General features: G+C 42.1%; 1 protein-coding gene across 13 annotated transcripts in view; it reads right to left on the minus strand.

Annotated features, from left to right (window-relative positions):
- The window catches only part of CADPS (calcium dependent secretion activator), a 483,782-nt gene that overhangs the window by 94,371 nt on the left and 373,205 nt on the right, over nucleotides 1-16,206 (minus strand). For 6 of the 13 annotated variants that reach the window (XM_047847337.1, XM_047847279.1, XM_047847346.1 and 3 more), the window contains 4 exons: nucleotides 8,359-8,465; nucleotides 7,320-7,328; nucleotides 1,706-1,862; nucleotides 497-638 (listed from right to left, as the gene is read on the minus strand). In XM_047847337.1, coding sequence (XP_047703293.1) covers nucleotides 497-638; nucleotides 1,706-1,862; nucleotides 7,320-7,328; nucleotides 8,359-8,465 — 415 coding nt within the window. Of the gene's footprint in view, nucleotides 1-496; nucleotides 639-1,705; nucleotides 1,863-3,066; nucleotides 3,088-7,319; nucleotides 7,329-8,358; nucleotides 8,466-16,206 lie in introns of all 13 variants that reach the window. The other 7 variants (XM_047847306.1, XM_047847316.1, XM_047847327.1 and 4 more) reach the window with 2 other exon arrangements.

A 16,206-nucleotide genomic window follows, 5' to 3' on the forward strand; every position in this document is an offset into this window, starting at 1 on the left:
AAATAAAGTTTTATGGGAACACAGCCACACACTCGTTCATTTGCCTTTTTGTCTGGTTTTGGTTTTTCACTACAAGGGTAGGGCCGAGGAGTTGTGACAGAGATTATGCACCTTGGAAAGCCTAAATATTCACTACCTGGCCTTTAATAGAAAGAGTTTGCTTGGCTAGACCCCTATGGAACACACTGTGGGAAACGTTAATTCCTAGGGGTATCACCACTGGAGTCAGCTACACAGTACTAACATCACAGCCAGGTTTCTATCCCTTATTTCTTGTTTATCTTGTGCAATAAAACAAAGATTTCACTTCATAAAGCATTTCTCAACTTCCTTCTCCCTCCCCCACTTGTGGGTGAGCATCACAGTTAGAAACATGTACAGTGTTTGCTCTCTGTCCTTGCTAACGATAAAAACTGTGACACCGTTAATCCATTTCTGTATGACTGTCCAGCCATTTGCACCCAAACTCCGATGATATCAAAAGAGGCTTCCTTACTTGACTGGTTCCCATGACTCCCGCTCAAAGCCCCTGTGAATGGATTGTGCAATTGAGGACTCCATCAAATCCACATATCTAACCACAAGTGGGGCAAACAGGTCTTGCAGGTGTTTGTGAAATTTTCCATTGCACAAATTATCTAGAACAGATAAGCAAAAGCTTGGTAAGAACCCACAGTTGGCTTATCAGCATACAATGTACATACAGAAGGGATTGTCTTCTATATTAAATATACTGTTTCTGGGGGAGGCGAAAAAGAAGCAGGGGGGAGGTAATAAAAGTATATGAATGGCACTGAAGCTCATGATTCAATCTGTGTGGGAGGAAAATGGAATTCAAAAACATTTTACCCATTTGTTTTGTTCTTCTAAAAAGGGAAAGCAATCACGCTCCTTTAAAAACACAGTGAGGGGCGCCTGGGTGGCTCAGTCGGTTGAGCGTCCGACTTCGGCTCAGGTCATGATCTCACAGTTCGTGGGTTCGAGCCCCGCGTCTGGCTCTGTGCTGACAGCTCAGAGCCAGGAGCCTGCTTCCGATTCTGTGTCTCCCTCTCTCTCTGCCCCTCCCCCACTCACACTCTGTTTCTCTCTCCTTCAAAAATAAATAAACATTAAAAAAATTTTTTTTAATTAACTCTAAAAACACAGTGAAAACAATAATCGACAACTGTTTTTCAGGTTTTCCTTGCACCCACTCCCCTCTCTCCCGTGACATGCCCAGAAAGAAAGAGCATTCTGTCCCCCTCCCCTCCTTCATCACTTCTTGGAAGGAAGGTTTATTTTATGGCTATGTGTTGCTGTAAGGTACTGAAACGCTTGGGGTGTTATTTAGCTGGAAATTGTTTTTCATCTAGAAAACATCTTTCAATAAAAATTTCAAAATGTAAAGAGGTTAAGTTAATTAGCTTGTTCAAAAGCAAATAAAACACACAGGCATGGGTCCCGCTTATCACACAGCTCTTGAGTTCTCCTGCCTAGGGAAGAGAGGGCTTTCCTGTAACAGGACTTTTGTTGGGAGAACGAGAATGGCCATCAGCTGTAAGCTTGTGTTGTTTTTAAAGTCATAAGAAAACTACGAAGGGGGTTCACGAGCCTGTAGTCTGCCTGGGACAGAGGAGACATCTCATTGATCTGTTTATTTACCTATTATTGATCTATTTATCTGCACACTACTTAGGAAAGTCAACCAGTCGAAGACGATACGTACAATCAGTACGGAGAAAATCATTCAGCAGCTGAAACAGTGGAAAACTGTCCCATGTGTCTGGGGGCTGCACCTCTAACGCCGTATCCATATCCACTGCAAAGAGTGACAGGAACGTCTCCGCATGCTCCACCATCAAGTCTGACCACCACGCAAAGGCCTTTGAAATTTGGCAGAAAAACAACAGACAAAGAGGCGATGAGCTTTTCTCTCCCACCGAAGATGTGAAGTCAAGTCCTCACTGGTCAAGATTAATGGTGCATCAGCAGGGTTTGGTGACTTTATTGTAAAAAGAACAGCATTTTTCAGACAAGTGGGCTTTTACGTGTCCCGAGGCAATGCTTTTCATAATTCCAGGCCTGCCTTCAAATGTATTCTGATCTGCTGGTCAGAGGACGCAGCCGGAGGAATGGCAGACGTGGAACTTCTGTTCAATTTACAATAATCCAGTACGTTTTGAGTCATGCTCTTTGTCACTGCCGTTGGCTAGCTCTTGCTCTAGGGTATTCGAATTTGGGAGTTTCTTCACTGTGTTTATGGGTTTTCTGCTGGTCTAACTTGAAAATTTGCAATTATTATTCACTTACATCTATACATCTGGGCTTAAATGTCTACGGTCTCATACAAGCTCAGCAACTCATTATTTCTCTGTGCATCGGTAATGTCACTCCTATTTCATACCAAGGCAAAGGAAACCATTGTTGCAATTGTCACCAAACTTTTGAGTCAAAATCTCTTTCAGCAGGGAGCCTCTGGTTTTGCATCCTGCCTGTAGGGAAGATCAGGCTTACGCTAGGAAGCACTCAGTAAGATCAGGACTTACTTTTCCGGGGGTCGGACATATGTGTACATTGAAAACCAAAAAATATCAGTGAAGTAACTCATTTTCATGCACGTGGGTCCTTGGAAATCATTGTGCAGGGTCTCAGGGACAACATTCGCATCGGACGAGGCCAGATGTGAATGCCATTCAAAGGCATGCATGCATGTTGACTAATCATTTCTGGCAGGGAGCATGCAGAATGAGTGGCGGTGTCAACAGCCCCCCCCCCTTTTTTTCCTGATTTCAAAGAGAGCAGAGAAACAAAAGCAAATTGGCTGCCCATCTTGTCCCCCAGCCCCCAACCCGATGCCGTAAAGTATTTACATTGGAAACACTTTCCGGAGCATTCACCAAAAAAAAAGATGGGAAGGCGTTTGGAAACATGAAAGATGATTATGGAAATAATTCCATAAATGAAAAGAGTTTGTTCAATGGCCAAGCTCTTCTGTGATTCATTAGTTATTTGGGGATATTCTAACAGCCACTAGGAGGCAGAATAGGGGTCCACCTCTCTTCTTTCATGAGATTTCATTTTACTTACTTCTCCTTTATCAACATGTGGCTGGTTTGCAAATTAAATGGAAAAAATCAAGTCATGGACCATTCTGCAAGGTCAGCGTGGCTGGAAATTGACACCTGCTGTTTCCATTTTAACTTACAGTAAAACCTCACCGACTCAGAGTAAGGAGAGAAGAGAGATGCTCGCCTGTCAGCAAAAAAGCCTACATTATGGGGTTTTCTAAAAAGAGATATCATTTTACTGCTTTCAAATGCAGTCAGTACTTGGGCACGAAAGTCAAAGGCGTTCGCTGGTTGCCATATAAGTGTCTCATAAATGTAGAGGTTTTTTTTAAACTTCTAATAACCATAGACCCACTGATGCTTAAAGTGAAGTCAAAGAGATAGAAGCTTTAACTTCAGAGGTCCTGGGATAAAACTTGTGAGAAGAGCCGTTAGAATTTCCAGAGAAAGTTGAGATCATGTAAAACATTCCACTTCAGAAAAATGAAAAGAGCCACATCTGCAGTTGAATTGCCGCAAGTATTTGTGTCTGAATCGATGAGGTTTTATTGTGGTTTTCCTGCCTGGACACGAGGGCCCTGGGGTGTGGGGCTGGCTCCACACTGACTACCTGGCTAAATCCAGCAGAGGAAGAAATCCTCCGCCCCACCCCCGGAGCTCTCCCAGCCACCTGTGTTTTGGGCAGAGACCTTGAAAATATTGGAACTTGCTGGAGTCCCACTCCCACCCCCACCCCTAGATGGCGGGATGACTCTCATTAATCCTGATGCAGGAGATTTGCAAACTTCACAAAGACACGCCAAATGTTGGCTGGTACTTCCTCATTAGTTATTTTATGAACTTTATAGCTTCAGGGTGAGTCCAAGTAAACAGTTACTGGGAAGACTTGAGTTGCCTACTCAGATATGATTTTGCTCTAGGATGATGGGGGCGGGGGGGAGGGGGGCGGGGTGTGGAGAAAAAGAAAGAGAGAGAGAAAAAAAAGAACAAAAAACCAATCCTAAATGTCTGAAATTCCAAATTTCTTAGCCCAACTTCACGCCTGGTTCTTACTAGTTTTATTGAAACGTTGCAAACCAGAGGCCCAAATAAGCACCCACTTCTATCTATAGAGAGCCTAGTCCCTCATTGGACTTTCATAAAATTGAGCAATTATCTATAGCTGTTGCACGAATAGGTATATAGATAGGTAACCCTACAAAGAACAATGACTACCATGATATGAATGATCACTATTGAAGTCTGGCAGAGAAACTTTGGATTCTAAAGTGAAGATCATTTAAATATAATAGCTGTAGGAGAAACGAAGACCAAATCTATTTCTGTCCACCCAAGGTAATTCTTCCAGAACCACATCAGGAGGTTCTGGAGGAAAGATTCTGGCAAGGGCAGTCACAACCAAAACCCATTATCATAATTTCAATCAAATGAACAGAATCCATGTGACTGGGTTGGGCAAGGCAAGCTTGAAAATTTAAAAAAAACCACCAAAACAAGACCTAACAACTATATTTATCTCACGCTTGTTCATACAGGTGAATGCTACTTTGGTACACGACTGAACTCAAAGTCTGTGGGCATCCGAAGCCTTTGGAGATCTTTTCCAAAGATAATAAGGAGTTGTGCTTTGGCTTCTAAATACTTACCCGCTCATTTCATTATTTAAAGGCAAAGATGTATGCTTTAGGAATACAGTCCACCACACTGAACACATTGTCTATTTTGTACACAAACTACATGTATATATGTACCCCTTCGTGTACCACAATACATATATACATATACATACGTATACATAGAGAGAGATTGGAAAGGGAGAGCAATGATACGTGAAGGCATTATTCGTGTGTATGTGTGTGCGTGCATGTGGGAATAACTTCAGCTCTCAGAGCAGAATTAAGCTGAGATTAAGAAATAAATGTGACAACTACCACCGTATTGTGCATGCGTGTATGTGTGACATAGTTCCAGCTGATGAGAATGTTTTCTCTTGGGGTATTTAATTACTTTGTACTGGAATTAAAAATGATTCTAACGATTGTTGGGTTTTTTTTGGTGAGGGAAGCAAGTCTACTTGTCACATTCGTTTGTGTAGAGCCACGAGACGCCATGGCTCCACGGCCGAGATCCATGCTTAGGGTTTAGTGATTTTCTTGAGTGTATCTGAGCGATCAGAGAAGATGCAAGGAGGACTGGTCAGTAGAAAAAAAAAATCTTCATACTTCATTCTTTTTGGCAGCCAAACCTCATCTTAAACATATCAGAGCAAATTCTACTTCGTTAGCTGTAGTCCAGGGGGCTCTCGACCCAGCTCTACTTTGAAATCAGATGGGCAATTTTACAAATTACTAATACTCAGCTCCTCCCCGTGAGATTCTGACTCCTCGAGCTGGGGTGACACCCTGGCATCAGTAAGTTTTAAGGGCTTTCCAGGTGATTGCAATCTGTAAGTGAACGCTCCGAACAAACGGTGCCTTTCTGGATGCTTCCACCTTGAAAAGAGCCCCTTCTTCTTTCCACATATTCTGTCTGTACCTGTCACTTGACACTTTCCACATAGGTTTTGTCCTTTTTCATGATCACATACTCAATATATTTGGCTTCCTTAGCAATTCGTCCCCAAAAATGCAACAGCCAAGCTTTGCTGAGGACTTACTACGTGCCAGGCATCACGCCAGACACTTTACTTCATGCGGACTTCCATCCCCAAATGACCATCTGAGGTAGATTCTATTATTCTCTCTCATTTACAGGATAAGAGAGGTTACATAACCCGGTTGAGATCATAAAGCAAGGGGCAGGTAAAGCTGGAATTCAAACTCAAGCTTCTCTGACACAGAACCCGAGCTCCTGGCCACTATGCACTGTATTGTTTGAAGGCCAAGACTGCCTTATGTTTTGTTCTCCCAAAAAGCACTGAGGTAGGTTGCCTCAGTGCTTAGCAGATAGGTAACTTTTGATCCATTCATGAAATTCTGTGATTGGGTGAAATTACTAATTCAGGAAATGATCCTGTACATTTCTCTAAAATCGAATCAAGTCTCCCAATTCCAAAGTGTGCTGAAGTTTTCAGTCTAACTTCTAATGGAAACAGAATTGGATTTATTCCTACCCTATATACTTACCCCGAATGCCTTTTCAATGCATAAGATTAAAATATTTTTATGATGATGGTTGTTAGGGCAGTTTAAGATGATGATTAGCGCTTACTGAGAAAAGTGCTTGTCTGGAAAAGCAAAACAAACAAAAACGTCTTCTTTGTAATATCAGCTTCCCTTTGGTACCTCTTTTGAGTAATTTAGGAAAATATCCATCCTTCCTTAGCCTGTAGCGGCCTGAGAGTATCACGTGATTACAAATGAAGCATGTCTGTCACTTTTGTTCTTCTTTTAGTTAAAAGGACAGCAGCACAGCTGTGACTGAGGAAAGCCATCCTCTTCGTATCCAGGTCTTTAGAAATGTGTAGATTTGGTTTGGCATCATGGGAAAAGCCTCAACATCCAAATCAGGGGAGGGCAGGCCAGAACCCCTGCAGAGCTCTGGAAATGATTCGGTGGACACCCAGAAAGAACGTACTTACCGTCACTTAAACCCCCAAAGCCCCCAATCTGAAAAGGATGTCCTCTAGGATGGAGTCGAAAAAAAAAAATTATCCTAGCCCAACTTAATTTTATATGTCTGGAGGTAGGTCCTAGTTTCCAGGTTTGCAGGGGGTTGATTTGGCCCCTCTTCTCATTCCTGGCTGTGCACCGCTTGTAGGAGTTAGTTACACTCGCCTCAAAGGGTCTTCACCCCGTTCTTAGGAGGGTTTTGGGGGGAATCATGATTCTTTGACACTCTCTCTATATATAAATACTGTATATATGATTCACATACAGACAGTTGTAGAGGAAGATTAGTATCACTCTGGCTAGCTACTGGTTACTACATTCGGTACTCAACTGCTGTGGTAAAGGTAAGTACAGACGGACGTAGGAAACTAAGACAGGCTAAGGACAGGATCCAGGCAGGTAGGAGGCGCGTGTCGGGATGTAACTGCACTTGTTGTTAAGTATATCACTCGCTTCATGCACGCACAAGAGAACCCCCACATTTACCCTGCCGTGGAGGGCCATTTCACAAGCAGTCCACTGGAAGTTGCCGTTACATTCCTCGGGTCAGTGTTAGGAAGCAGGAGCACCCAGGAAAAATCCCAGTAGAAGACATGATACTTGGAAGGGCATGCACAGACTATGACAGCAGGTGGCTGGCTCATTCGGCTTAGTCACATACCTCTTTTCCCTGCCACGATCAGCCATGATTGAGTGGAACAGTAGAAAAACAGGGAGGAAATTTAAATATGCAATCAGGCATTAGTCGGGACGATTGGATTTATGGTGTATTATATATTATGTAACTATACTGTCAATTTTCCTGTATCATGGGAATGATCATTTTAAGTGCTTGAGAAATTGCTTTTATGGAGTGCCTTGGTTCCCCTCTTGCTGCAGAACTGAATGGAGAGGAAGAGCGAAAATTAGTGCAATTTTCAAAAAGGTTATTTTAAGAGCAATTTTAAATCTCGGTTTCTGAAACAGGAAGTGACAAAATAGTTTGACCATAATGGCATCTTGGGATCTTTTTTCTTTTGGAAGGGTTGGGTTGTTGAAGTCCTTGCAGTTTTGGGATTTAGTTAGCCTTGAAATCCCTTAGTTTACAGTTATTATCAAAACGATCGTTTTGACAGTGGTTCGTAAAAGAAAAAGAAAAAGTACGCTGTATTTATTCAGATGTATGTTGGAGAATCGACAAGTTGAACAACACAGAATAATTTGCTTCCGTCACTGCATTTAGCAACCTAGGTCATCCGAGATTAACCCGTGAAGGCTCTCGTGCGAGCGGAGTAAGTTACAGAGATAAATTCAAAAACATGGCCTGCGATCCACACACCAAATAAAATAAATAAAAACAACAGTGGTGGCGACAACAACAACCACAAAAGACCAAAAAGTATCGTGTGTGTTCCCGACGATAACCTTGCGCTGCTGGAATACATGTTATCTTTAAAATACACTCACCTCTTTTGCTTGTGGTTAGAAACATCTGAAAACTTAAAGCTGAAATGTATAACATGTAGCCACTTTTTGTTTGTTTTAAGCGACCTTCCAAGGGCGTCTCCTTGCAAAACTTCCACTCGCCTTCTCTTTGCAAGGCCAGTTAAAAGAACATGTGTGTTAAGGCATCTCGTTGGTTTGAATTGCTGGGAGGATGGGGTCTGCACTTTCCCGCTAAGGGACACCCAGAGAAACAACTTCCCGCCCGGCCCGCTCACCTCCGCGTGGTGCTCCTCATTCTGTTGGAGAACCTCAATGACTAGTTCAGCAAGACGGATTGTGTCTTCGAGCTTTTTGGCAGGAGTGATTAATCGGCCTACATTTTCTGTAGTACAAGAATTGGTGTTAAAATTCAGTGAGAGCTTCGGGCTAGTTTTGCGGCCATTAGAACTAGTGGATAAGACATTTCAAATCATCACCAATTTTTTTTTCTCTAAAGGTTCATGCAAATGTTCAGTGCCACGTAATTAGTAGTGAGCAGACCATAAAGCCATTTTGTTATTAACACCATCCTCATTATAATACATATTAAGAAAAAGCAGTGCTCCAGCTGCAAATTTTCATAGTAAGGCTATATTAAGTTTATGACAGCCCATTTCCAATTGAGTGACATTTTGTACACACGTTCTTTAAAGACAGCATAAATGCACTATCTTATATCACTCTCTAGACTGTGTTCGCGCTACCTGAGGCAGGACTCTGATCCCTGACTGCTGTGACATTTGTTTCCTGGATTTGTCCCTGAACGTTTGGTACTTCAGCTTTGTTTTTCATTACAGGTCTGCATGTTTAACAGGTATTGGAATGTTCATTTGGAACAAACAGAATCAAACGTCTGGCTGTTTGAAGTTGTCCAGGGAGGAAACTGAAAGCTAACGGACATTCCTGAGCTATTAGGTAGAAGACAGGATAGAATCATTAAAAGGGCGTTGGGGGTAGAGGACTGGAGGAAGGGATGGTAGTCTGTGCCACCGGTTGGTAGGACTGAAATTTTATTTGGGGGGTGGGGGCGGTGGTGGCAATAATGTACTCAAAACTGGTTCTGTGTTGTTAGTTTTTATTATGTTGAAAGCATTGTGTTTTGATCTGACCCACGACCAAAGGGAACCCTGGTTCAGGGTGAGTCTTTCCAAGAGCGGATGCAGGAATGTTTGGTGATGTCATTATGTTACCAAAAATGAGAAACTTTTTTTTCCTGGGGGAAATCTTTTTATTTAAAATGTAAAGATGTTCCTAGCCAATGAAATTGCTTGAAGTCAACCAGTCTGAACCCACAGGGGATCCTCTATTTCATGTTTAAACCTTCGAACTCTGAAGCCTCGGAGACGCTGGGAGCACACGGGGTGAAATGGCAGTAAGACCCGTTAGTGTGATTCCACAGCCAGGTTATATATGTGCACAAAAAGACTGCCAGAACTTGTTTTTATCCCCTCCTCTAAAGCAGATATATTTTGGCGTCAGGATTTTTCTAACTAGAGAAAATTACTTAAAACTTCACAGGAAGGTTTTCTTGTTGTTTATGCTGTTGTTTGGCCGGGGGGCGGGGGGCGGGGGGCGCGGGGCGCGGGGCGCGGAGATGAGGTTTAAACAAATAGGTGACTGCGAATTTACAAAAGAAATTTCAAAGGGCCGCCGTCTCATTTTCCATTGTACGTTTGTCAGACAGGCAATGAACATCAGACGAGTAGTAATGTGGGATTTAATAATGAAAAACAAATTCAGTGAGCCACTGTATAAAGAGTATTTCAGCCAATGGGAATGAAGAATGGTAGATGGGGTTGGGGAAGACTGTCGAGGTCCTGGGAGTTTCAGTCCAACAAAGTCCCACGACTGGAGAGAAAGTGGGCTTTCTGGATTCAGGCCAACGGGACACTCCATGGTTTGTACCGCACACAGGTGGAAATGGCTGGGTAGGGTTAGGGCATGAGGGGGTAGCAGGGGACATAAGTGTGCAGATCAGGCAGGGAATATCTGACACTCAGGGTGAGGACATGTGAAGAGTTTACGGTTGATAGCTCATCGCCTGGTCCAGAGCAATGACTGTATGGAGAGATAAAGAGTGACAAGGTTGATTTCTGTGCTTTGGGGGCACCAGGCCCGTTTATAATTTCATAAATGGGCTATCATAATTTCATCAGGAGACTTTCAGGCATTTCTACAAACATACTGTGTATATATGTTTGAGTAATATGTGTAGAATGAGGTATTTGCATTTTGATAGTAAATATGCATAAGCTACTATTTTTTATTAGTTGATATTCACATTTACACATCAGTTTGCAAATTCCTCATCCTATGCTTATTACCCATTCGACACATACACCCACATACACACATCACACACTTACAGACATTTTCTAGTAACCAGACAAGCCTGCACATTAATACAAATCTGCAGGAAATCCCACTTGGGGCACATCTTTGAAATCTCTAGCTTTAAGAATAAAGAACATTGTCCTTTTGGGTGGAATACTCACCAAATCTAGGGGGAATTCTAACTGTGCGTGACACATGATATAGACATGAAATAATTCCTACCAACATCTGTATGTACTTTTATTTAAAAAACTGTGAATGATTTTCATGTCTGGAGAAATCCAAGATGCTTAAGCTAGGACCACCTGAAGATTTGTTTTAATATGCAGTACTCTTAGATTGACTACAATATATATTGATAGATACACATAAAGTGTATATGTGCATGCAGCCATTCTATAAGTGTGTGCACATGTACACAGATATGTGTATGCCTGATGTATATATACAAACAGTATGTTTAATAAAACCTTTTGCAATTTTACTTTAACAGGCAACCATTAACATAAGCAGGTTAAGGATCCTTTAATCTAGGATGCTTGATCTTCCAATTAACCCATGGAGCAGATTTTCATTTACTATTAATTAGCTGCAATTCCATTATCTGTAGATCAAGCCACTTTGCTGAGACAAGATACTATTTTCCTCTTCATTTGCGTAGCTAACTGACTAGCTAAATGGCAAAAATTGTACTGGAAACAACTTGTCTAAGATGTTGTCTTTAAAGAAAATATTGTGCAAAATCCTGTAGCATGTCCTCCCTCCCCCCTCCCCCAGCAGAGGTCAAGGAGAAATTTGTGCTTAAACGTGACTTTTTTTTTTTTTTTTGTCACTTCCGCTGTCTTGAAATGTATTGCAACATTCCTATCTCCCAATCGTGTACCTGCTGGAGCACTGAGGAAAGGCAACTAGAACTACAATATACTTAGTAAACATTTCATACAACAGAATTGAAGCTCATAACATATAAAAAAAAATCGTCATGCAAAATGTTATGCAACAATGTTATTTTGTGCTGACATTGAGGTTTGAAAATGTTGCATATGTCAGACATAGCTAGAGACAAAAAAAAAAAATGTGGACATTTGGATATAAATGCTCTCTTTCGACTGTCTCAAAACCTACAGTGTCACACTCGAGAGCCGGAGCCGCGCGCAGCTCAGTGTTCCAAACCGAAACAAAATTTCCAGAAGAAAAATGAACGGAAAAGCAAACTAAGCTAGAAAGCTGCTGAGTACAATAACGGTAGAAGTTTACAGTACTTGGTTTTGGCCTAGGCATGCCTTTGAGCCTCTGAGATAGCATGCTGGTCTGCGTTTGGGAGGGTGGAGGAGGCCCAGGAGGCGCTGGGGGGGCTGCTCAGGTAGGTGAGGAGAGACAGTAAAAAAAGTAAAGAGACAAAGTGACTTTTTACAAAGGTGACAAGTAAGATGACAAACTCTGAAAAGAACAACCAAACAAGCAAATGTGATAAAACACAAATGGAGAGCTGCTCCTTTCTAGGAGTCACTGCAACGTTACAGAGGCGTGACATTGTGCGACAAGGGACGGGACTCTTACCAGCGTCACCAGCACCACCCTACCGAGACACTCAGAGGCTGAATGCAAATACTGGATGCCCTTATCCAGACGGATACACATGAATGATGGTGGCAGCATCATTGGCAGAGAGAAGATACACTTTTGTTCAATGAAGTACGCCTCTGTGTTAACAGCTGCTTCCTTTTTCCAACGATCAGACTTACGGGTTCACAGCTGGAAGATCTGGCTTCTCCCCTTCAACATGCTTCCTAACCTTCTTGGGCAACCTTACACCTTCTACTTAAACCTCCCTGTGCTTCAGTTTCCTCAGCTGCAGACTGCGAATGTTAATATCTTTCTTATGTACCTCGCAGGGATGATGCTAAGAGCAAATGAAACAATGCTGGACAGATCTCTGTAAAGCCTAAGGTGCCTACAAATGTTGATTGTTATCTCCGACACTGTGAGGAGGCAGGAATGAATTGCTCTACAAAAGCAGATGAAGGGCCATTATTAGTTCCAGTGAGGTAGGGAATATTCTTGCTCCCTTTGTGGAATTTCAACATGTCAAAATCTGTCATTTTTTTTTGGGGGGGGGGACGGAAATGTGTGGTATCTGATTGTTTCCAGCTCATTTAATTATTTTCAGTTTGGAATTCTCGTGGCTTTTATATTGTGGGTTGAATCATATATAAAAACTTGCCAGCTTATCAAATATGTTACTTGCTATTCCAAATGTTAGAATACTGTAATCAGCACTTGACCCATCTGTCATGTGGTTTACAATATCAGCACAGCAAGCATCCTATAACAATAGCCTCTCCTTCAATACAGGCACAGAGCACTGTCAGCTTTACAATTCTCTCTCTTTAATGAGTGTCTCATTAACCTTAGACCTGCTCCTTTTTAATAGTTCCTCATTTATAAAGCAATCTGCACGGTGAGGGGGACATACTCCATTGCCAAGTACGCTTCTGGGTTTGCTTAAATTTTCAACTGGGAAAATGAATTTTATTTCAGGCTTATAGGAAATGTAATGCTAGCAACATTAATAAAAAACATGAGAAATAAGGATAAATAAGAATATTCTGGTGAAACCATCTATTAAAAGCAGAAGTTGATGAGGTCTTTTGATCGTGGGACCACCTCGATGTTTTGAAGGCAGGACTAAAAAAAAATTATTTATCAGTCTCTCCTCTTATTTAAACCTTTTGTTTGGAAAAGACTGTGCGTAAACAGATTTGGAAAAAATCTGTTTTGAATTAAAGCTATTTAAAGGAAGGCCACTGTGGATCCTTGCTTTAGGAAAAAGAAAAACCACTCCGTATTTTAAAGTTTTGTTAAAATCTGGTTTTCTACCTCCAGCTGTGCTGAAAGTTAGGTACGTTGCTGGTAACACACCCTCATGGCTCTTTCGATGAGTGTGTGTTACCTGAGTGTGTAACTTCTTACTCTTTTCCCCCAGGTAGCTGAACCTATGTAGAGAAATACCTGACCTGGTGGTTTATAAAACAATGAAATGTCCCTGGGCTGATCCATAACCCCCGAGGGAGCAGAGACACATTTCAGCTCAGTGGGTCTTGATGAGAATTCGTAAAGGGATTCCCTCTTGCCAAGTGCCTGTCCAGAATTCTGACAGTGAGGTTTGCCACCAGAGAAAAACAAGCTCCCTATTTTTTTTTTCCTCACAGAGCAAAACAAAAACATCATACCTTGGTTTCCAACTTCATTTACCCAATTACCATTGCTCATGTTTACACAATTAAATCTGCTTGGCTTCCAGAGAGAGAGTTAAATGTGACTGCAGAAAAACAAAAAGACAATTCCTCCACATGCTCAGCTAAGCCAAGGAAGAGAAGCATCCAGGAGAGAGAGACGCTCCAATTAGCCCTTAAATAACCTGACCATTTCTGCTTCCAGTGAATGCATTGCCAGTCCCTGAAATATCAAATGAGAGATGGATATGGTTGATGGAAACCTACTTACTACCAAGTTCCAGCCTATTGATGTGTTGGTGCAGGTGCCAGTGGTAGTATTATGCTATCACTGGAAATAACTAGCGGGTAGCAGTTTGCTATGATTTGGGAGCTGGGGAGACCAGAGCTAGTGTAGGAACAGAATAAGCAGATAGACGTGTCCTGCTTTCCACAGGACCCTGCCTCTCTAAAATGATCGCTCCATAGACCATACATTGAACGCACGTTCACAAGTCCACATGATTTCTTCAGTGACGCTATCCATTAAATACGTTTCATGTCTTACATCTTCATCACTCCCTTTCAGAAGATTTCGCCACTAGCACAGCTTGAAGTACATGGTGGTAAAGAGGTGGGTGAATCATGCATCATTTCCTCTACTCTTTTCAGTGTAGCCATTTTGCCTCTCCCTTGTAAGGACAGGATGGCGTGGCCAGTCCATTCTACCTCCAAAGTATCTCCTGATTTTATCTCCCACTGTATAACGTCATGTGCCCACACTCTTGCCAAGGGGATCGGCATGCAATTCACCTCATCCTCTCTACCTCAACTGTCGCCAAAGACTGCCAGCCTGCCTTCAGTACCTCTCCTCCTCTGAAGTTCATTGTCCATGCGGCAGCCAGAGTGACCTCATAAAGCATGTATCTGAGCCTGTCCTACTCCTGCTCAGAAGCCTTTATGAGATTCCTTCATAACAAGAGTTATACTTTCATGTGTCATAACAAAGAGAGTGCCTGCCTTCATAACAAAGGTCCAACTCCTTTATTGGTACCTCTACTGAGCACACACGGCCCTTAAAAATAGCAAATTATATTCAACATAAGTCTCTCCCTATCCCATTGAATTCTGTATTTCTAGGGGCTAAAGCAGTGCCTAACCCAGGGCAGGTCCTCAAATATTGCTGGAAGGAAATCTTCAGTGGATTCTGTCCAATGCAGCGCTTTCATGGAAGAACAAAGATTCTGTAGTTGCAAATGCATATAAACTATACAGTAACTCTATCTCTTACCAAAAGCCTCTGGTTACTTAACAAATATACTAAACTGAATTGCTGAATAGTAAGCATCATAACTGAAACTTCCAAACCAGAGAACAACTTCAGATGTCTTGATGCAATTAAAAATGATTTAAGATAATTTAACGTAATTTTTACCTAAATTACATTGTATCAATAAAGAAGAAATAATGCTATTATAATATGTTTCTTCTCCAACTTGGTATCTTTGTACCCCAAATCAGGCTTTGTCCTTAAGACTGGACAGTTGCACCTAAGAAAAATGAACTGAATTCTGGATAGACACAGTAGTAGACATCTGTTACTCTGTTATGTACAGTAAACTTCCTTAGGAGAACTGCCCCTTTACTCAACATGGTTCTGGCGGGCATGTCCAGTAATGTCCTACAAAGGAAGTCATGTGACCCAAGCCAGGCCAACCACAGCACCCCACACCATCCTGGGCAATAGGACTGGCTGAGAGATGAACATGTCACTCAAGCTGGGCCAATGAGGCCCTTCTCTGGAATGTCAGACAATTGCCTGGAAAGGCAAATGCTTTTTCCTCTAGGGTCATTCACTAGGATAAAAAAAACTGGTGCTATCTATAACCACGCTGGTCTCAACCCCTTCTATTGTGACTCCCACTCACATTGAAGAAGTCTGTCAGCAGTTGGAGAGATCAAAACGCACTAAATTTTTTTATTCCTGAGTCCAGGCATTTCTTAGCTATGTGGGGCAAGAATTCCCTTTTCTGACTCAAGCTTTTTGAGTTTTTTACTTTTGTTGGGTGTGTGTGTGTGTGTGTGTCACTTACTATAGCAAGAACCCTGATTCAATAGTACTATTAAATATTCATGCAGTCCCCAAATAAGCCTTTATGTACATGATCACAAGCTCACTGGGGCAGGATGTTGGGCATCTGAAAAGATGATCAACAGAAGTAAACACTTCAACAAAGACAGGGAATACTCCAGACAGTTCTTCCTGGGAAACCAGCCCTTGACTTCCTGGACATCTCTTCCTGGGAATGCATCAAAGACCCTGGCTTAGGTAAAATCTCCGTGTGCTGCATTCCTGCAACAGTGCCTTACGTTTCCCTTTACCATAGTCAGCAGAATGGAATTACTTGTTATATGCCTGTGTTCTCTACCTTATCATAGGCTTCCAGCTAGGGACCATGACTGCTTTTGCTCATTGCTCGGGTGCCTGGCAGAGCTCCTGGAACTTAGTGAGTAGTTAACAAATGTATGTAGAGC

Source organism: Prionailurus viverrinus, chromosome A2, assembly GCF_022837055.1.
Source record: "Prionailurus viverrinus isolate Anna chromosome A2, UM_Priviv_1.0, whole genome shotgun sequence".
Taxonomy (NCBI): Eukaryota; Metazoa; Chordata; class Mammalia; order Carnivora; family Felidae; genus Prionailurus; species Prionailurus viverrinus.